General features: G+C 33.5%; 4 protein-coding genes and 1 pseudogene across 6 annotated transcripts; 3 read left to right on the forward strand and 2 right to left on the reverse strand.

Moving 5' to 3' along the window:
• Positions 1-590: 590 nt before the first annotated feature.
• Positions 591-2,393, reverse strand: LOC111311590 (uncharacterized). Its single transcript, XM_022911100.2, has 3 exons — positions 1,258-2,393; positions 1,081-1,160; positions 591-977 (listed from the first exon to the last, which is right to left on the reverse strand). The coding sequence occupies exons 1-3, from the start codon at positions 2,140-2,142 to the stop codon at positions 884-886; spliced, it is 1,059 nt and encodes a 352-aa protein (XP_022766835.2). The 5' UTR covers positions 2,143-2,393; the 3' UTR covers positions 591-883.
• A 685-nt stretch (positions 2,394-3,078) lies between these two features.
• LOC111311592 (DNA-3-methyladenine glycosylase (MAG)) lies at positions 3,079-6,101 on the forward strand. The gene is made up of 6 exons (XM_022911103.2): positions 3,079-3,536; positions 3,832-3,903; positions 4,041-4,164; positions 4,506-4,576; positions 5,603-5,660; positions 5,748-6,101. Exons 1-6 carry the CDS (start codon positions 3,153-3,155, stop codon positions 5,909-5,911), a joined length of 873 nt encoding a protein of 290 aa, XP_022766838.2. The 5' UTR covers positions 3,079-3,152; the 3' UTR covers positions 5,912-6,101.
• A 79-nt stretch (positions 6,102-6,180) lies between these two features.
• Positions 6,181-7,881, forward strand: LOC111311591 (ubiquitin fusion degradation protein 1 C pseudogene; annotated as a pseudogene).
• Positions 7,882-9,316: 1,435 nt separating this feature from the next.
• Positions 9,317-12,547, reverse strand: SPC98 (spindle pole body component 98). The gene is made up of 3 exons (XM_022911104.2): positions 10,181-12,547; positions 9,616-10,082; positions 9,317-9,533 (listed from the first exon to the last, which is right to left on the reverse strand). The coding sequence occupies exons 1-2, from the start codon at positions 12,442-12,444 to the stop codon at positions 9,788-9,790; spliced, it is 2,559 nt and encodes an 852-aa protein (XP_022766839.2). The 5' UTR covers positions 12,445-12,547; the 3' UTR covers positions 9,317-9,533; positions 9,616-9,787.
• Positions 12,548-15,993: 3,446 nt separating this feature from the next.
• LOC111311594 (E3 ubiquitin-protein ligase SINAT2) lies at positions 15,994-20,083 on the forward strand. 3 transcript variants are annotated; one of them, XM_022911106.2, is made up of 4 exons: positions 15,994-16,164; positions 17,794-18,107; positions 18,741-19,127; positions 19,398-20,083. In XM_022911106.2, exons 2-4 carry the CDS (start codon positions 17,892-17,894, stop codon positions 19,716-19,718), a joined length of 924 nt encoding a protein of 307 aa, XP_022766841.1. In that variant the 5' UTR covers positions 15,994-16,164; positions 17,794-17,891; the 3' UTR covers positions 19,719-20,083. The 3 variants fall into 3 exon arrangements, with proteins under 3 accessions (XP_022766841.1, XP_022766840.1, XP_022766843.1); XM_022911105.2 differs by having other exon boundaries at positions 17,806-18,107; XM_022911108.2 differs by lacking the exon at positions 15,994-16,164 and adding an exon at positions 16,192-16,305 and having other exon boundaries at positions 17,806-18,107.
• The last annotated feature ends 33 nt before the right edge of the window (positions 20,084-20,116 follow it).

Genomic DNA, 20,116 nt, shown 5'->3' on the forward strand with positions numbered 1-20,116 from the left:
AAGATCATGCTTCCCATTGTATTGGCAAACTAATCAACCAAAAAGAATGACTACATATTCACCACCCAACTCTGGTCCAAGCTCCAGATATTAAAATGAAAACCAATTCAAATACATCCTAAAGCAACGGCTTATCCTAAAACCTACATTAACTGGAGTAGTAATTAGCCTGATAACACCGCTGGCAAAAAACGGGAGCTCGTTAATCAAAATTCAAACTACATCAGCATAATCACAAAACCACCAAACTCCCCCCAGAAAAATGCACCAGCCAAGTACCAGACTTATAGCATTTGATCCCTACTTCTCTTCTTGTGAAAACATGGACACCATCGGAAAGCAAACCAGAGTTCAACTTGCCCTTCAGACCTCATCCTTCTAAGACCTACTGCAAAACAGTTCTTATGCTTTTGACAGAAGAAAGAGAAGAATACAATTGACCTCTTCAGAATTCTAACAAAGGTTAGGAACAAGAAGTAAAAATCGTACAGAACTAAACCAGCACCGTGATCAGGATTTTCACTCTAAGAACATCATAAAACCATCATGAACACAAATCATTTGAAAGTACTGTAAGGATTAAGGTCCTATAGAGGAAACAAATGCAAACTGCTGGAATTTAAATAAAGTCACCATAAGAAAACATTTTCGTCATTGTCAAGGTTATAAGATTAAAGGCAACATTCGATAAATTGACACACAAGATAACAATGAGACTCACTCCGTCCAACTTTCAAGTTTAAAACCATGAACCAATAGACCAGGATCAGGATTGCAAGGCTCATACAAATCTTTCGCAATTATTGCCGAAAGAAAGAAACAAGTTTTGACAAAATTCCACAATTAAAAAAAAGACCATTTCCTCATTTAGGAATAAATTAAATCATATTCCAAAACCAAATACTGCCCGTATCTTATTGAAAATAAGATCCCTCCATCCTCTCTCAGTGTTCTCCACCACAGTCGCATTCCCATATCTGCATAACAAATCAACATAAACTCCAAATCAATAACCCAATTCAATTTGCAACAGATTATTCACATTACACAATAAACAAACAAAAATGAATAAAGACCAACCTGTCCTCCTCAGGAACATCCGTATGCATTAGTTTGATGATAGTAACGCCAGGCTCAGGCTCATCGAAGTCAAGTCTTACCTGCAACCACAACCCATTTAAAGAAAAGCCAACATTCAACCACAGTCTAAATCCAAAAAACATCAAAACAGTCAAAAGTGAAGACCAATGAACTTACTGTAGAATCCACCCCATCAGGCCAACTCCCAAATCTCCATCTCTGAGCAATCAACTTGCCTTCTTGCAACTCCAAATTACTCCCAGTAACCGATCCATCAAAAATACTAAACTGCCCACCAACTTCTTTACTAATCCTAGCGTTACTCTGAGTAAACCCTTTCCATCTATTCTCATCCATCAAAATCTCATACATATCCTTAGCTCTACAATTGAACTTCTCGGACATGGTTATTGTCTTAAACCCTTTTTTCCCTTCCTTTTTCACTTCCTTCTTTGCCTCCTTCTGCACCGCAACTTTCTCCTTAGACACCCCAGCTGAATCACTATTATTATTAGTAACTTTGGGAGCCAATTTCTTGGCTTCCAGTTCATCTTTGGCCGGGCCTCCTTTGGCCATAGTTTGAACATAATCCCTCACTTTCTCCAAAACCAAAGGCTTCCCTTTGGCCAGCATTGCTTCCTTCAACGTTTTCCCAATCGGTCCTTCATCTTTAACTGTCACCTTAACTTCCGGATCCTCGTCTGCATTCTCATCCGAAATATACGGAATCTCGACATTACCTTCAACTCTCAGCAGCGACTTCCCTTCTCCATCTTTGGCTTCGCCTTCCCAGGATAAACTTAAACTGATCTCATATCCGGGAATGATCTTACCCTTCCTGACATTAACGTAGGCTTCGCCGTCGACCTTTTCAACCTTCTTGGTCTTGATGTGGAGATTGCCTTCGCCGTCAAGGATGGTGAGATTGGAAAGGGATTTGGTGAAGAAGGTCTTTGACCATGGGAGACAATCGGTTTCTGCCCAGTGCCAGTTGTGGACGTTGGCTCCGTCGGGTCGTTCCTCCACGATCCAACGCTTGTCACCTTCGCCATACTTTGCCATCAAGAGGATGAAGAAAATGGGCGAGTTTGAATTGAGAGAGAAAGAGAAAGTTGGTTTCTATGTTTGGGAGGGGTTTCGATTGAAGGGAAAGCTTAAATGGGGTTAAGGGGGAGAAAGGGGATCAAAGGGCTTCTCTGGAGGCTACGGGGGGTCAAGAAGACTCTAGAATGTGGAAGTCCGGAGCAAAAGGGGATTGAGAAAAAATTATTTACCTAATGTTTTGTTTTTGGAAGGATCTGGAAAGACTAACAACTGTATTTTTTCCACTTACCGAATATTTCTAGTTAACAAAAATTTTTTATTATTTTTTTTATAAAACTTTTTTATTTATTAGAGATAATGTTATTAATAATCCATAAATTATAGATCAATATAATATTTAAAATTTAAAAATATTTAATATTTAATTTATAAATTTATTAATTAATATGATATTTAAAAATTATTTATTTATTACATATTATTATTTAAAATTAATCATATTAAAATGAAATAATACATTAATTATAAGATTTAACGTATTAAAATTTTTAAAATTAAAATGTTATATTAAATATTTTATTATAATTTAAAAATCATTAATAAAATAAAAATTTTGAAAATATAAAATGAGAGTTTCCATTCATTATAAAAAATTGCAAAATTAATTATTTATTATTTTTATACAAATAATCACAAATTATTTTTAATTATAATAACATATATAATTTAATTCATAAATTTTAAAAATATATTGAATTATAAATATATTTATTAATATAATATATAAAAAAATTATTTATCATGTATCATTTGAAATTAATTAAAAATAAATATAACGCTAATTAATAAATTTATAATTAAAAAATCATTCGCGATTCACACGTTAACCCTTTATATAATTAGCCTTTTCCAAAATTAACTATTTATTTTTTTAAAAAATTAAAACTAAAGAAAAAAGATCCCATATACCATGCATAAGCAAACACCCGCCAAAACCCCAGACAAAGTCAACCAAACTCCTCCCCTGCATGCTTCAAATTTTGACCAAAATCAACTTCATTTTTTCTCCTTTATTTTGGCTCCAAATGAACGGAACGCACCGATTCAAACGAGTTGCTTCAAAACCCAACAAATCAATTCAACCGAACCAATCCGGTAATGATCTGGAAAGGCGGGCGAGTCAGCGTTCCAAATCAGCGACCCTTCTTTCCAAACACAAACCCAAACCCAGCCAAAAGCAAACTCAGCCTCAACCCGAACTCAAAATCGAATCTTCTCCAATTTCTGACCCTTCTTTTCCCAAATTGACGATTTTGTCCCCCGAGTTCTTTCAAATTGACGCTCTTGATTTGGCGCCTCGTTTGCTTGGCAAGTTTTTAAGGAGAGATGATGTGGTTCTTCGGATTACTGAGGTAAATTTGCTGCATTTTTTGTTAATTTTGTTTCGCAAGTTCTGTTTGTTTCTCGGGAAAATATGAATGAAAGTTCCAATTTTGTAGTTTTTGGGTATTTGGGTTTTTTCATTAATTGGCGTAGTTGACTTTGGCTTAAATGCCCATTTGTTTGATTGCTGAGAAAACCAAGGAAAATTGAAGGAAATTCTTTAAATTTTCTTTTTGAGGCTATCTACTAATTGGTTTTGACGTAAGTTTCATTTTTTTTTTCTTTGTTATATGTTTTCTAATTTGATTTATTATGTTTTGACAGGTAGAGGCTTATAGACCAAATGATTCAGCTTGTCATGGTAGGTTTGGAATCACAGCAAGAACAGCCCCTGTTGTAGGTTTAGCTCCCTTTTTAATCTTATAATGTGCCAGCTAATTTGATTCTTCCTTCATTAAAAACTTGATAGTTTTAAGATTATTTCTGTTTATTTGGTACTAATAGTAATGGATTTGCTTAATGAGTTGTTATAGTTTGGTCCTGGAGGGCATGCATATGTTTATCTTTGCTATGGACTTCATACAATGCTCAATGTTGTTGCTGACAAGGAAGGAGTTGGGGCTGCAGTGTTAATACGTGCTTGTGCACCAGTGTGTGGTTAGTTAGTTACTTACTTATATATGCACTTGTACTCTTATCTGTTAAATTGCTAGTATTTCTTATATTTATACCCTATTTAGCCTTTTGTTGTTGCAAATGTAAAGATGATCATACCTTGAGTCATCCTGATTCAATTATTTGCAGTTGCCTACTTATATTTTTCTCTACTGTTGATAGTATCTCATAACTTTGTAACTGTTAAAAGTTTTGGTAGGAATATTCATTTCCAGTATTTCCTTGCACTTCATTACGGTTTCAAACCTTTACATGCTATCAGAAAAGCAAGCATACTGTTTATTGAAAGCAATATTTCTTGAAATATGTGAACACGACTGCAGGTTTGGTGACCATTCAGCAGCGTCGAGGTCAGCAAACTGACAAGCCTATTCTTCTTACTGGGCCTGGAAAGGTTAGAGTTGATTGTTTCCTCTTATTTTTGCAATATCTTGATATTTCTCTTTCTCTTGTACTTAATTGTTTAAAACTTTGTGAAAAGTGCTAGTTAAACTTGGTAATTTTCTTGTTCTTGTCAGTGGTGGCTTTGTTGTTTTGATTAGCATAAATAATTTTTAAATATTAGTTTGGGATAATTAATGCATGAATTCTTCAACAAATGCAGATAAAGTCTTGATCCTTTTTCTACCGTGGTATATCATTGCATCACCCCTACTTGCAAATTCAGAAGTGAGAAGTGACATGAGCTATTGCAACAAAGCTCTGGCTCAATACATTAGAATTGGAGGATTAAGAGGAAATGAAAGTGATGGAAGTGAAAACAAAATTTTCATTTATAAAACTAATCTTTTCTACTAAGTAGGTTTAAAGTGACTCGAACAACTTTGAAAAGATACCGTAATTGCAAGTCTTTAATGGCTTAAAAATTCTTTAAAGACATGAAAGTACCATATGTATTTGCCTGCATGCAAACAGGAGGCTTATCTCTGCCCACACATGTGCACATGGACTTCACAGTTTTCATTCTTTTCTTCTGCAGTTTAGCATTAATGAAAAATTAACTTTTGCCTTCTTTTTGTATTTCAATTCTGTAAGTCATTTAGCAAAAAATGTGTTTGGTTCACCACTCTAGCTAATAAAATGTGGAGGTATTCAATGACATATCAGTTAGGAAAGAAGTTATATGATAAGGACTTAATATTAATGTACAATCAGGTGAGGAAGTTGCTTCTTGTTTGGAATCGAAATATTGGCTGGTTTGCTAAAAATTAACAAAAATGGCAATAGTTAGGTGGTAAATTCTTCCAATCCTTCTTGTGTTAAAATTGATGCAATTAAGCAAACAGACAAATCACCTGAATGAGCTATTAATGCTCTGGACATAAAAAATATATATATATACTATTAGTGCATAGAGTAATGACCTCTATTGCGTAATGTAGGATTGCTGGGCCATTAATATTTACATTTCTGTTTATAGGTTGGTCAGGCACTTGGAATTTCGACAGAATGGTCCAACCATCCCCTTTACACTCCTGGTAATTAGTTGCTACGAATGTACCATAATTCTATTTTCCACTGATACCTAGTTCTGTAATAAACATAAGTGGTTGTGGCATATATAGGTGGTTTGGAACTCTTGGATGGACCAGAGCCGGAGAAGATATTAATCGGTCCTCGTGTGGGCATTGAGTATGCTTTACCTGAGCATGTTAACGCCTTGTGGAGATTTGCCATTGCTGGTACTCCTTGGATAAGTGCTCCTAAAAACACTCTGAGGCTTCCCTAGCTAGTCTTGAACTCCTGGCAGTAAGGAACTCTGTAGGGATTGAGAACATGAATTTGTATTGATCTCTTTTGTTTTCCTTTGTCATTGGATTGGAAAATTGTGAAACATATGTATTTCTATTATTATTGTAAATAAAGCAAGCCTGTAAAGCAAACAGAAAAGTTTGAATATCCTTTTACTTTTCTGCAAATTGGAGTAATGATGCATTTGCATCCTTGGCTTGTAATTGTTGTTATTAATTTGAAGGATTATTTCCTATGGCTTGACAAAAAAATGAGTACAATTAAAAATTAAAGGAAAATTAATTTCACTAAAGAAAGGGAAAAATTTTGTTCTAATATAATAGTAGTTTTATTAAGATTGGTTTCCTTTTTCAACTATGGCTCTGAAGCCGCCTCTCACCAATAGTCAAGGACTCCTTCCGAAATTACTAATAGGGTTAGGCCGATATTCTCGCTATTTTGTGGCTATTTAAACACAGGCGTAATCCCACAAAACACTTAAATATGATCAAACTCTAGCTAGGTTTTAAACTTGAAGCAATATTGTTTATCAGTAGTCCATAACTGCAATTTCTTTGGCCTTAAGTTAGTGATCGTTCATGGAGGGATTTCCTCAAGAATGTGATCAAGTTGATGACTTCGATCATCCCACTGAAAAGCTTGATCAAAGCGTTTATCCCTTGGAAGAGTCCTCTCTTAAACCTGAAGGAAACGATGGTTCTTCCCTGGACCAAGATGAAACCAGAACCCTGCAGGAAGGATCTAATGATTCTGATAAGCAAGAAGAGGAAGACGGCAAAGATAATGGTAATGGTGGAGATGATTCTTCGGAAGAAAGTGATGATGGTGATTTTCCATTAGAAGAGATTATTGATGATGATGATGATTGGGTTGATTATTACTACGATCAACCTTTGGTTTACGCTTCGTTTGAACGAGTTTATCGTTGTTTCCCACTTTCTTTTGTTGACAAGACACACCTAGAGATTGGTAATAAGATCATTATGCCAGCCGAGGCACTCGTGCCTCTCATGGCAACTCAAATCTCCATGCCTATGCAATTTGAGATTCAGAACCAATCCACAGGAAGGGTATCCCATTGTGGGGTTATCGAGTTCACTGGCGAGGAAGAGGGTGCAGTTTTCTTGCCAGATTGGATGATGAAGAACATGCAACTACATGAAGGCGATCCCATGTTCATGAAGAACAAAAATCTGAAAAAGGGAACATATATCAAGCTACAACCCCACACCACCGACTTCCTGGGGATCTCAAATCCAAAAGATGTGCTGGAAGAAAATCTGCAGAAATTCTCTTGCCTGACAATGGGTGATACCATAATGATCAGCCACGAGGGTAAGAATTTCTACGTTGACATAATAGAAACCACGCCATCTGCTGCTATTAGTATCATTGATGCAGACTGTAATGTGGATTTTGCTCCTCCTTTGGATTACAAAGAGCCTGAAAAGTGTGCAACTAAAATTGCTTTAGAGAAAGAACAAGAGGAGGCAACTCAGAAACCCAAGTTCAAACCTTTCACAGGTTTAGCAAGACGCTTGAATGAAGAACCTTGTTCCACCAAATTAGATTCAGATTCTTTGCCTAATGAGCAACCGTCAGCTGCTGCTGCCCTTGAGAAAAGGGAGGCTGCCGGAGCAAAACCCATGTCAAAGAGAAGTCCAGAAGGATTAGTCTTCCAAACGGATAGGAACCAGCCTCGAAACAAAGGAAAAGAGCTCACAAGCGAGAATGTGCAAGCTGAAACTTTGAAGGATAAAGCAAATCCCTCAAAGTTTCAGCCGTTCACTGGGAAGAAATACACATTGGCTGGGTGACCTTGGCCTTATCCATCATAATGGTTAATTAGTACTAATACTGAGAGTCTTTTTTAATTTTTTAAGTTTCTTTGGCGTGTTTCACTCATTCTAGTATTATTTATCTCAAACTCGAGAACCATTAGCATGATTTTTGATTTAGGAAAAGGGAAATGCAAATCTTGCATTAAGTAGAGACCATAGATGTATCTAGGCCAAACGCTTGTGTGCAAGAATCATTAGTATGTTAAATATTTTGTTTAATGAAATGGGTAAATTTATTGCGAAACACATAAATTAAGTTTTTTTAATAAAATTTATGAAATTCTCAATAAAATAAAAATTAAAATCAAAAATCAAAATCAATAGATTTAAAAATTTTTATTACATAAATTAAATGTGTAAAATTTTAAAAAAAATTTAATAAATTTTGATATATACTTTTATATAAACATTTCTGTTAAAAATATTGACAATTTTTTACATTAAATAAATATCTATTAATTTTGAGTTATAAATAATTTTTTTAATAATTTTTTTATATATAATTAATCAAATTCTATCAATTTATTAATTTGAATTTTTTATTAAAATTTTTATTAAATCATTTAAAAAAAAAACATTTCACAAACTTCACTTCAAAAATTTTATCCAAATTTCTTTGCCTTGGAGAACTAGGAAGCTGAAACAGTTCCAGAAATGGCGAATGAGATTACAATGTTCAATGGTAGCAACTTTATCCATTAACTTCAGGCTTTTTTTATATTTTATTTAAAGCAAGAGATAGATAAAATAATTCATGTATTTATATGTATTCTACAAAATACGTGTAAAACACGATCCATAAGAAGAACTTTGCCATACAAAGCCCAAATTCTTGGCAACTCTCAATATTCAACACTGAATGGCAACATTTACCGTAGCCATAACAGATATATTAACAGCTGTGGAATGCTAAAGGAAAACATAGAAAACAAATTAAGACCATGGCTGAGAATTAAGTACACATCAGCATTGGAAAAATAAACTGAACTTTACAGGAAACAAAACAGAAGTGATAGTGTCCCACAACAAAAAACATGTCATCTCTTTCAAGACAATAGCATCTGCTTTCCACAATAAATTCTGGCCACACTGCTGGCTACATTTTAATTTTAATGATTTCCCACAATTTAAAAAAAATGTAAACGAATCTGCACCTGACAGGAAGGTCAAAGGAGCAAGCCCTAAAGTAGCACCCGAACAAAGAGTCAGTCATACTTCACACTTCAAAATTCTAGTCCTTACTGATCTCTTTTCCATGCCAACATTTAAAACCAATCACTCTCGTTATGGCAACGAGAGATGTTACATATATTACAAGTAGATTAAAGCTCTCTTAAAGTAGAAAATCATGAAAAATACTCAATCTTCTTTGTGCACATTCACGGGGCTACCACATTTTGCGTTGCTAATGAAACTTACAAGCAATTCCAAAAACCAGGCTTTGCAACAATGAAAACCACAACTTAATGCCACAATAAAATACCCAAGGGTATGCCCAAAGAAATAGTTAAGTTAAATAAGAGATATAAAAATCAAGCATATAACATGAATTGCTCATCAATTAACAAATAGAGAAATATGGTACAGATATACAAGCTTAGGACATAAGTTCTGAGAGCTGTAAGAAAACACCAATGAATCATTGGACTATCAGATTCAAAACGTGTACACTACAACATTGAACACCACAAACAAAGTCATAAAGATACCTTCGACTCAACTTCAAAGTGCCAAACAAGCCATCAGAAAGCACACCATCTGAAATGTAAGATAAAGTGTGAGATACCTGGAAAAGAAAAATAGAGCAAAATTTAAGTAAAGAGAGCACAAGTTGTCTTACCTAAAATCAAGCAATGCCATTCAAATCGGTCAGTCTAAATGGTCACCAGGCTATCAGGCGATTGTTCATTCATGTGACAGTGTGGCTGAAATGACCTTAGCGAATTGAAGCACTACATTCATGTCTCAAAATGTGAGCAGCAATTCCTTAAACTCAAATGTATAGACAGCTTTTACACAGTTGGATGCTGCCGAGTATAAAATTCAGTGAAATCTAACCGAAAGAGGAGGAATTTCAAATCTATATGTTGCTGAACAGGCAACTGAGCTAAGAAACCCTCAAGCAATGATTTATACTCTGTAGCTAATGCATCTAGATCTTGTCCCATATTTTGAAGGAATTCACTAGCACGTTGTGTTAGGGCTTTCCTGCCTTCACTAATCCAAGACCCTGGCTCTGAAGATTTATCCTTTGTTTGCCTCCTTGATTTGGTTTTGTCTCGAGAGTTTAAAGAGGATTCAACGGTTCTACAAAAAGTAAAAAAGCAAGCATAAGGGAACATCTAAACAGGACACTTGACTTAAGATATCTAAATACACGCAAACAATATGAAATGAGTACATACCTTGCTTGCAACTCATGAATTCCTTCATACAACCGATCTGCATGGCTTTTAAATTGTAGTATAAGGTCAAACAGGACAAACAGTGACTTGTAAAGGGTTTGTGATCTTTCACCTAGGAGTGATTTTTCTACAATTGAGTGGAGGTACTTCTCATGTGCTGCAAGGAGATCATCAAGATCTTTGGCTACTTCCATTTCGTTGGAAAAATTGGACCATGATACCTCCAAGACTTCAAACATGATATAGTATTGCAAGTTTGTAACAAAATGATTCATTTCATCCCAAAGAACCTGGCATCGCCTCAATGTTGAAAGCAATTGCAATTTTACTGTACGTTGCAGCTTTGTGAATGCATGAGAAGTAATACAGTTGGGTTTCATAGTCTTCCAAGCACCAATGAGTGCATGCTCCACTCGTCTAAGCTTCCACAAAAAATTAAAAATTCTTAAATACCTTGTCATGACAGATTCTGTAAACACTGTATCTAGTGGAACCCTAGCATCATATTCCAATGAGAAAACATCCCATCCACGGTCACCCGTGCCATGTGGCATCATCTTAACCCTCAACCGATCTAGTATGTCAGGATCATCATACTGTGCATTAGATGACCGAATTGCACTTTCCAGTAGTCCAGCTAGCTTGAAGGAACTAATAGCATTAGCAGGCTCAGAAAGCTCTGGCCCAACAATATCCATCAGGTACTGAACAAAATCACCCTGCCCTAGCAGCAAATACCGCTTGATCGCGAGACAATGTTCTTTAAACTTATACCTCTTGTATATGACATCCAACAAATGCTTATCAATTCTCTTGGCAGCTTCCATGACCAGAGATTCAAGTGCACCAGTTTCTCCATAACCAAGACTCCCTCTTCTAGTTGTCGTTCCAGCAGCTGCTGCAGCCTCTGTTGCAGCATCAGCCCAACCTCGGTCATCACAACAGACACGAAGAAAATTAATAGACTTCCCAGTCCTGAGAATACGTTGAGCAAGAGACTGTGAAATGAATGAAGGCAACATTCCAGCATGCATCCGGTAACCTTCTCTCCAAAGGGATTCCGCTTTCACTGGTTGCCCCACGATAAAGAACTCAGCAAAAATATCCTCCAATTCCCCTTCCAAAACCCAACTCCTCACCATTTCAAAAAGCGGAGAGCAAACCCTCCTAAGCAATCGCCTCATGAAGTCATGAACAAGTGGGTCACCATGCTGTGCATGCAAATGAATAGCGCCAGCCATTGCCCCACCCCTCAAAACTTTACACTTATCAACCAAAACAGCCATTAATCTCATTTTAACCATTGGCTCAGCAAACCAAACTGACAACCTCCTCAAGGACAAATAATTCCCTGAACTTGCATTCCCCGAAACCAATGGTATCGGATTCGTGGACTGAGCCTCTAGCACAGCCAATAACTTATAATACTCTGATAACTCATCCTGCAAAGCAGCACAAAATGCCTGGCCCACAGTCCCCACATCTTCAGCAGGAAAGCAATCCATACTCTCTGAAATATACCCTTTCACTTTCCTAAACAACCACCCTAATTCACAAAGCTTCCTAACAATAATTCGAGTAGCTCTAGGTACCTTAACTAAATCCGATAAAGCATAACCATCTAAATTACTATCAAGTTTCACATACTTCCCATCAATCCCCTGACAAGCATACAATACATCTCTAACCAAAACCTCTTCAGTCACCTCGTTCTCTTCCTTAACCAAATTCCCAAACTCCCTAAACGAAATTTCACGTAAATTTTCGGGGTCTTTTGAAACCAACAAAACCCCGTTTTGCCAACCCTTTTCTCTATCCTCTTTACCATTCAAAACCCTTACATGATTTCCTATTTCATCATCATTTAACCGTAAATTAGGCAACAAAATCGAAGAATCCATCCCTTTTCTCGCAGTTTTTCGGTCCTCCGATATAATTTTAAGCAGATAAAGAACAGCCCATTTGTTATTAACGCTGCCCGGACCATTCTTAGAAGCGAATTTGGTGTAGAGATCAGCGAAAGTAAGAGCATCAGAGGAGTTACCTTGATTGGCGAGACGGCGCTTGATGGATTCGGCGATGGCGTCCGCATCGGGGGAAACGGAAGGGGTTAAACGGCTGGAGAGAATGCGGAGAGCGTAACGAAGAGATTGGGAGAAATGAGGAGAGTTAGGGTTTGGGCTTTGAGGGTTTTGTTGAGAGAGTAAGCGACGGACTAGCTCAATTACTAGATCTGTGACTTTGCGTTGATCTTCTTCTTCCATTTCTGAAACAGAAAAGGAAAGGAAGTTTTTTTTTTTTTTAGAAAAAAAAAAGAAAAAAAATAGAGAAATTGGGGAAAAAGGTTTTTGTTTGATTTTATATATGAGCGGCAAATGAAAAAAAAAAATTCTTTAATTTTAGTTCTTTTTCCTTTTATTTTATTACTAAAAATATTTGTTTATTAAAAGTTTTGAATTAATGGGTTTTGTTTGCCCAAAAAGCCCATTGATTTGGGTAATGGGCCTTATGACAAGAGCAACAAGTGTGCCCCTAATGGGCATTTCTTCGATAGTTTCATATCCAATTACTAAGCTAACCTCACTTGTTGACAAATTTTTTAAATTATAGGTTATTTTCAACCTATTGATAAAGTATATCAAATTGATTATTATAAATGAGGTGATTTTGAATTTTTTTTTTCTTAAATAAGTTTGGAATTTATTGATTTTAAAAAAAAAATAAAATTGGCACTTATATTATGGATGTTAAAAGAAAAAAAAAGCACTAAATAAAGAAAATTGTAATTAATACGTTATCTTTTATTGAATTTGTTGAAAATAATACATTATATGTAAAAAAAAAAATTTCCTAAAATAGTATTAAAACATTGAGTTTTGTATGCTAGTATTATGTATATCAACATCCGCACGGTAATGTAAACATATAACTCTTTTCTTTATGCATGAATTCACCACATTTATTAACTTTACCGTTATTAAAAAGCTAAAGATTTAAAATTTGAATTCTCTTTTGCTTTTTCCAAGATTCTGAAACAGTATATGATTCTTAGTTGAAAAGTCTTGAAAATAGTTTATGTTAGGAGTATTTTAGTGTTTAAAAGGTAAAATAAATATATATTTATTTAAATATAAATTAGTTGATAAATAAAAATATTTTGATTATTTTTGTTAAGTTGACATTTTGGATCAATATAAATTTTCAGAATTTATGTTATCAATTAGTGTCACAATATATTATATTGTCATATATTAAATAAACAGTCAACTGTCAATTTAATTTGAGTTTATAAGACTAATATTAATCTTTTATATTAATCTCGAGTTATTCAAAATGTCCTATCACACAAATATAAATTGTTTCATCTAAGTATTTTTAATTTATCTAGTATCATTAATCTTTAATTTTCTTTTTTATTTACTTTCTTACTTTGAACTTTGAATTAAATGTTGGAACACAAATATCAAAACAACTTTTAACTTCTATTGTTAACCCTTTTTTTTTTTTTGGGTGCGTTTTTAAGATTTTATTTTTCGTGGACAGTTTGATACCAATAGTATATTTGTTGCAAAATGCTCAAGAATTAAAAAGTTAGCTAAAAAGTCAATTACCTTTTAAATTAATTAATATATCATTAAAATTAATATTTAAAAGTTGTGAATTTCAGAGAAATTACACGTATAATATTTTTTTTTAATTAAGTATGTAATAGGATAGGGGGTAAAAGAATAGATTAAAAACTTTAAATGAAAAAAAAAATTTTTGGCTGAGAAGAAGAAGTTTCTAGCTGCCAATTTGAAATTTCAAAGTGAGAGACACATTGATTGCAGCATGGCAGCCATGGCTGAAAACTTCTTATATTGTACCCCAAAATTAACTTCGATGAAATTTCCTAAGAAAATAAAATGTGGGTAAGCTTTACAATTTCAGCCCATTGAGGGGGGGAAACTTCATCACCTAATTTAATTGAAAATTTGTCATTGTGCTGACATAAACGAAAATGATAGTAATCACAAAGAAAATAAAATATTGTATGCAATGTTGAAAAGTATATGACACCAATACCAGATAAAGAATTGAACAGAAGTGTCCAAAATATTAATTAAAATTTTAGAGTCACTAAACTTATATAATTCCACAATTATAACTGCAGCGTTTGATTAATTATTTTCAAGTGTCTAATTTATAATAGTATTTTCATTTTCAACCACCATTTTTGGAACTTATTGTCCAGTTTTTTTTTTTTTTTTTTTTTTGTCGTTTATTGTCTGGTTATTTTAAATGTTACTGAAGAGATAGAATTGGGATGGTCCCAGATTAAAAAAAAAAAAAAAGTAGCCCTGATTTTGTGGTAAAATGAAGGATCCAATGTTCACCTTAAATGGTTGGTGTAAGAGGGCCACCATGGCCAGGTAGCCCAATTCGTTCAACCATATGCACCAGAAATCTTTTTGAGTGCATAACTAAAAGCTGGAACAACTTTTGTGGAGATGGTCTAAAATCACCATAGTAATCGGAGAGATTTTTATAAACTTTGAGTTGAAATTTAAATATATATATATATAAAGGTTAAATTAATGACTTTTGTGACCAATCCCATTTTTTCAAAATATTTGTAACAAATATGATGTTTAAAAGATATTAACTTATTAAAAAGATAAATTAGTTGAACAAATTAACATAATTAAAGAATTATAACTTTTAATTAAGTTTTTATAATAGAGAATAATAATCATTCTAATAATTAATGAAAATATCTATTCATTCTAAAATTTTCTCTTTTTATATGAAATACACAAAGTCTCTTATATATTAGTCCTCGTAAAAAATAATGTGTAAGAAATATAATTTTTTTCGATTATTAGCAATCGTTTATAGTTTAATTTTATTTTTTTAAGTGATTTAATTTTATTAGTGCAAAAATAAAGAGGTAATACTTTTGAAAAAAAAAAGAGATTGTATATATTAAATTTTAAATTTTAAATCTATTAAATATTATTTTTAAAAAGTAATTTTAGAAATTAATTAAATTAAAATTTGAATTCATTTATGAATTCATTTATTAGGTCATTGAACATTACCAATCAATTAAAATCTTTATCAATATATATTTTCGTATTATATTTTAAAATTATAGCAATAAAATTTAAATATTTTTTATCAAAATTATAAAATTAAATTAAATTCATATGAAATGAGATTTAATCATTTTTAAAATTATTAAAATTCTCACTCACGCAAAAACCAAAGGATAAAAAAAATAAATTCAATTATTTATAATATGAGATACTAGTATATTTTAACAATAAAAAAAATTAACAAAAAAAAAATTGTAGTTTTAATTTCGTAAACATTCAAAATAAAATTTTTTTTAATAATTTAAAATATAATATAATGATATGACATGAATATGTTATAAATATAAAATATAAAAATAATATTATTTAAAATTTAATAATAATTATATATAAATTTAATAAAATTATAAATATATTTTATATTTTTATATCGATATAAATTATAACATATAATTTTTATATAAAATATAATATAAATATATAAATTTTAATATTTTACGAAATATAAATATACATAAATCACTAAAAAAACAAAATTTACCGACTTCATCCTCAAGTAAAAAAAAGTAAACGTCAAGTAAAAAAGAAAAGAAAGGTCTAAGCTAAAGGGAAAAAGGGCAAAAACAAAAATAAAAATTCAAACTTGCGTGCGCGTAGAGCCATCGGTTCACTGAGGGGGAGAAAACAAGAAATCATTGCTATAAAACGACATAACGCAAACCGAAATATTTTACTTTCAAAAAACCCAACCCAAAAATATCAAAATATATAATCGAACAAAAAAAGTTAGACGCGTTTGCGTTTGCCTTTGCCTTTGCCTTTGCAAAAAAAAAGCAGGGCCACCATTTGATGCAAAACAATTCTCCATTTTTTTCCTTCATTTTTCCATGTATTTGGTTTAAACCCGTAAGTTTCGCTGCTCCTTTGGCACTGTCGTTCTTTCTTTTTTTTTTTTAATTTATTATTTTATTGTTTTGAGCACAACCCAGATTTTATTTGTGGATTTTAATGGTGTGTAAAGACACTAAGCTTGGAAATCTGAACTGGGTATTGGAGTTTTTCTTTTCTCTTTGGGTTTGTTCTTTTTTGGTTTTGTTTTTTCTTTTGATTGGTAATGTTTGAAATTTGAAAAAAATTGTGCTTTTGCTTTGTTTCATTGTTGTGTGTGTTTTAATTAATCCAACGGGAAAGTTTGTTTTTGGATAAACTTAGGTTGACATTGCATCGAAAAAGATTAAACTTTGTTGGTATTTGGACATCACTTTTTCCCTGTCTTATCTTCTGGTTGCTTTATTAGAAGCCATAAAAAAATTGAGGATTTTGGTTTTTTTTTGGTGGGTAAAATCCAAGTAATAAGGGTGGATTTGATTGTAATTTGATAGGAGGTTTTGTTCTTTATGTTGTTCTTGTCCCATATTTTGGTTGTTTTTTATGGTAATTTTGCATAAAATATAAAGATTTTTCTTTTCTTCATCGTTCAGTTTTACAGTTGATTGAAATTGACAGTATTTTCATTAAAATTCTAAATGTTTCTTGCTTTCTTAGGTGACCATGTTATTAGGAAAGGTAGTTTTTAGCAAATCTGGATTCTATTTTATTGGTGATCCTTCCTTTTGCTTGCTTAAAGATGTAGCAAATTATGTTATAAGAGTGTTCGGCATAGGAAATAAACTTGAAAGCATGTCTGTTTGTGTTGTTCATGACAATCTGCATTCTTTGATTGATGGAAGAATGACCACTTTTACCATGCTTTTGCGTTCTTCTTGTTTTTCTGCTTGGTAAACATGTCCAACATGGAAACAGTTAATCTTATTTTTGTAGAATATACTTCCCCATGTCCGAATTTCGTATCTTTCTCTTGGAAAGACTGAAAACCATTATTCCGTATTAGGATGTTGCTTTTTAAAGTGCTCAGTACTGTTTCATAGATTCTTGTTGTTTATTTATTAGTTTCACTGACCACAAACACAAACTGTACGGAAAAAGTTTTGTGTTTAGACATTTTTTTCATCTTTTGGAAATTTGAAGAACAAGGGAGAAGAAGGAAGAAGGCTTCTTACATGAATATTGAGATGTTCCTAGTGAAACTTTTATATACAATCATTGCCATGGACCTTTTGGACTTTAATAACATTATAATTTTTATCTTTAGTTTGCTGTAGCTAGATTTTTCTTTAAAAAGGCCGAGTACATTTGAAAATGCTACCTCAGAATTATTTGGTTTTTATTGCAGTATGATGAATAATTTTAGCAAATTGAGACTTTTCATGAAGTTTAACTGCTTAAATGAGAATCTGGTTCTAATCTTGTTAGATCTATACCAAAGAGCTGCTCTAGGCTGCCATAGTTCCCCTAACCCACCAAAATTTAATGTTGTGGATGAGAACAAGTTTGTTCAGTTTCCTTCAAATAGTTCACATATTATGCCCTGCTTGTCTTATATTCTCCTGGATGTTCAACTGCATGTGATTGGGTAATTTGCTTTCATCATGTTTTATTTAAAATATCTTTCTGTCTGATGGCATCTATTTTTAGCCTGTGTTACAGGGAAATAGAGAGAAGCCTCTCAAAAGTAGATAAATATAAAATAATTAAAGTAGTTTACTAGAGATATTGCCACATTTGGGGTAGCAATGGTTCCTGGAGGCAGTGCTTGCAAAGAAGTTGTTGAATCTCATTCCCCTGTTTCAGATTATGACATTCCTACAACAAAATCTGATAGTAATACTACAACGATGAAAAGTGCTGTTAGTTTTGTTGGAAAACATGGAATTCATTCAAACAATGGTGTTTATGAGCTCCTTGAGTGTCCTGTATGCACAAATTTGATGTATCCACCAATTCATCAGGTTTGTTCTCATGTGTACACTTACCCTGGCTCTTCGATAAATATATATTTTTGTAGTAGTATTTTGTTTTTTTACCCTTTTTTCATTGTTTTTCATATTACTGAATATTCTAAATTACTTCATTGTGAATGCTACATTTGTGCCTTCACATGCTTGTATGGAACTAAGTGATGATATCTGTATGCTTGGGTGAAAATTGTTATGAAGAACTGGTTATGATACCTTATCTAGTTAGGTGTTTGGTTATGTACCTTGTGAAGTGTAGGGAATCAGTTGCAAGGCACAGAAGGGTTATGGACATAGTGTTATAGGGAAAAAGGGTTATAGATATCTATCAAAGAGGATAGCTTATCATCTTGAAGCTTGGTTACTGCAGTGGAGAGTTATTTTCATGAGGGTAGATGGAAAAGTAATCATTGTACTTGGAAAGCAATTTGAAAGGATTTGGCAATTTTTGTCAAGACATAGTCTCTTTTGATGTTTAGTATAATATGGTTACTGCTTCCTTTACTAATTAAGTTCTATGGGATTTGGATGTGGTATAGAAAAATTGTTCTCAGCCTCTTCCTTTTTTTCTATAAAATTACTCCGTTACTAAAATTTTTATATCTTGCATTCAATCTTCTATTACAGTGCCCAAATGGACACACTTTGTGTTCTAACTGCAAGATTAGAGTGCACAACTGTTGCCCAACATGTCGCTATGAGCTTGGAAATATAAGGTGTTTAGCTTTGGAGAAAGTTGCAGAATCCTTGGAACTCCCTTGTAAATACCAGAATCTAGGTTGCCATGATATCTTCCCCTATTACAGCAAGCTCAAGCATGAGCAACACTGTCGGTTTCGTCCCTACAATTGCCCTTATGCTGGGTCTGAGTGCTCAGTCACAGGTGACATCCCTGCCCTTGTTGCACATCTCAAGGATGATCATAAGGTTGACATGCATGATGGATGTACCTTCAACCATCGATATGTCAAATCAAATCCACACGAAGTTGAAAATGCCACTTGGATGCTTACTGTAAGTTTGTTTATGCTGCAGCACATGACAATCAAGTGTTCTATGCTTCTCTGATAATAGTTATTAGTGAATTTGATAAACATTGTGGTTGTAAATTTTGCTCCTAGTTATTTCTTTTCTAGTTGTCAAAAGAAATTGAAAAACCAAGGAGATTATGTGGTTTCTGTTAAGACTGTTAAAGTTATAATTAGTGCGTTTAAAACTGCAAATTTATGCTTCTGAAAGCATTCCTATGGCAAGTTCGTTTTTGACCTCCGACATCCTGTGCAGGTGTTCAATTGTTTTGGAAGACAGTTCTGCTTGCATTTTGAGGCTTTCCAGCTTGGGATGGCACCTGTCTATATGGCCTTTTTACGTTTTATGGGCGATGATAATGAAGCAAAAAAGTTTAGTTATAGTTTGGAAGTTGGCGCCAATGGCCGTAAGCTAATATGGCAGGGGATTCCCAGGAGCATCCGGGACAGCCATAGGAAAGTGCGTGACAGTCTGGATGGACTTGTTATCCAAAGGAATCTAGCTCTATACTTTTCTGGTGGCGATAGGCAGGAGCTGAAGTTGAGGGTAACTGGCCGCATATGGAAAGAAGAATGAGATAGGAAACCATGGAGATTTGTAAGTGGTTTTGTACAGTTTCAGAAAATTCCGAGTCTTCTTGGAAAACAGATGGAGCTTTCGTTTTTCTGATTGGGGCTTTCTTTTGTATTTACATGGTGTATTTTTACTGGGATATGTCCACTACAGTCTAATCCCCCCGCTGACCGACGCCTTGTGCTGAATGTTTAGTGTAGGAAATGATGATTTATATGAGTCAACTTGATTGCTCAAAGTTTAATGCAGCAACATGTATGGAATGTTCCTTTTGAATCCTTACCCTCTTTGTGGCATCTTTTGGCTGCGATTGCCATTGGCTTCCTGTATTAAACCATGTCATTGTTATCAAGTTATATTTTTACTCATTTACCCTTTTCTTTTTTTTTCCCTTTTCCTCT

This window comes from Durio zibethinus, chromosome 1, assembly GCF_047325235.1.
Source record: "Durio zibethinus cultivar Kanyao isolate XHJ-2024 chromosome 1, ASM4732523v1, whole genome shotgun sequence".
Classification (NCBI taxonomy): domain Eukaryota; kingdom Viridiplantae; phylum Streptophyta; class Magnoliopsida; order Malvales; family Malvaceae; genus Durio; species Durio zibethinus.

Excerpts from the sequence above, each read along its gene's own strand:
- LOC111311590 (XM_022911100.2), bottom strand. The coding sequence starts at position 2,142 with ATGGCAAAGTATGGCGAAGGTGACAAGCGTTGGATCGTGGAGGAACGA. Across the intron at positions 1,161-1,257 it reads CTGATGGGGTGGATTCTACA|GTAAGACTTGACTTCGATGA; the intron begins GTAAGTTCATTG and ends TTGTGGTTGCAG. Across the intron at positions 978-1,080 it reads GATGTTCCTGAGGAGGACAG|ATATGGGAATGCGACTGTGG; the intron begins GTTGGTCTTTAT and ends TTTGTTATGCAG.
- LOC111311592 (XM_022911103.2), top strand. The coding sequence starts at position 3,153 with ATGCTTCAAATTTTGACCAAAATCAACTTCATTTTTTCTCCTTTATTT. Across the intron at positions 3,537-3,831 it reads TGGTTCTTCGGATTACTGAG|GTAGAGGCTTATAGACCAAA; the intron begins GTAAATTTGCTG and ends ATGTTTTGACAG. Across the intron at positions 4,165-4,505 it reads TGCTTGTGCACCAGTGTGTG|GTTTGGTGACCATTCAGCAG; the intron begins GTTAGTTAGTTA and ends ACACGACTGCAG.
- SPC98 (XM_022911104.2), bottom strand. The coding sequence starts at position 12,444 with ATGGAAGAAGAAGATCAACGCAAAGTCACAGATCTAGTAATTGAGCTA. Across the intron at positions 10,083-10,180 it reads ATTCATGAGTTGCAAGCAAG|AACCGTTGAATCCTCTTTAA; the intron begins GTATGTACTCAT and ends TACTTTTTGTAG.
- LOC111311594 (XM_022911106.2), top strand. The coding sequence starts at position 17,892 with ATGGTTCCTGGAGGCAGTGCTTGCAAAGAAGTTGTTGAATCTCATTCC. Across the intron at positions 18,108-18,740 it reads TGTATCCACCAATTCATCAG|TGCCCAAATGGACACACTTT; the intron begins GTTTGTTCTCAT and ends CTTCTATTACAG. Across the intron at positions 19,128-19,397 it reads ATGCCACTTGGATGCTTACT|GTGTTCAATTGTTTTGGAAG; the intron begins GTAAGTTTGTTT and ends CATCCTGTGCAG.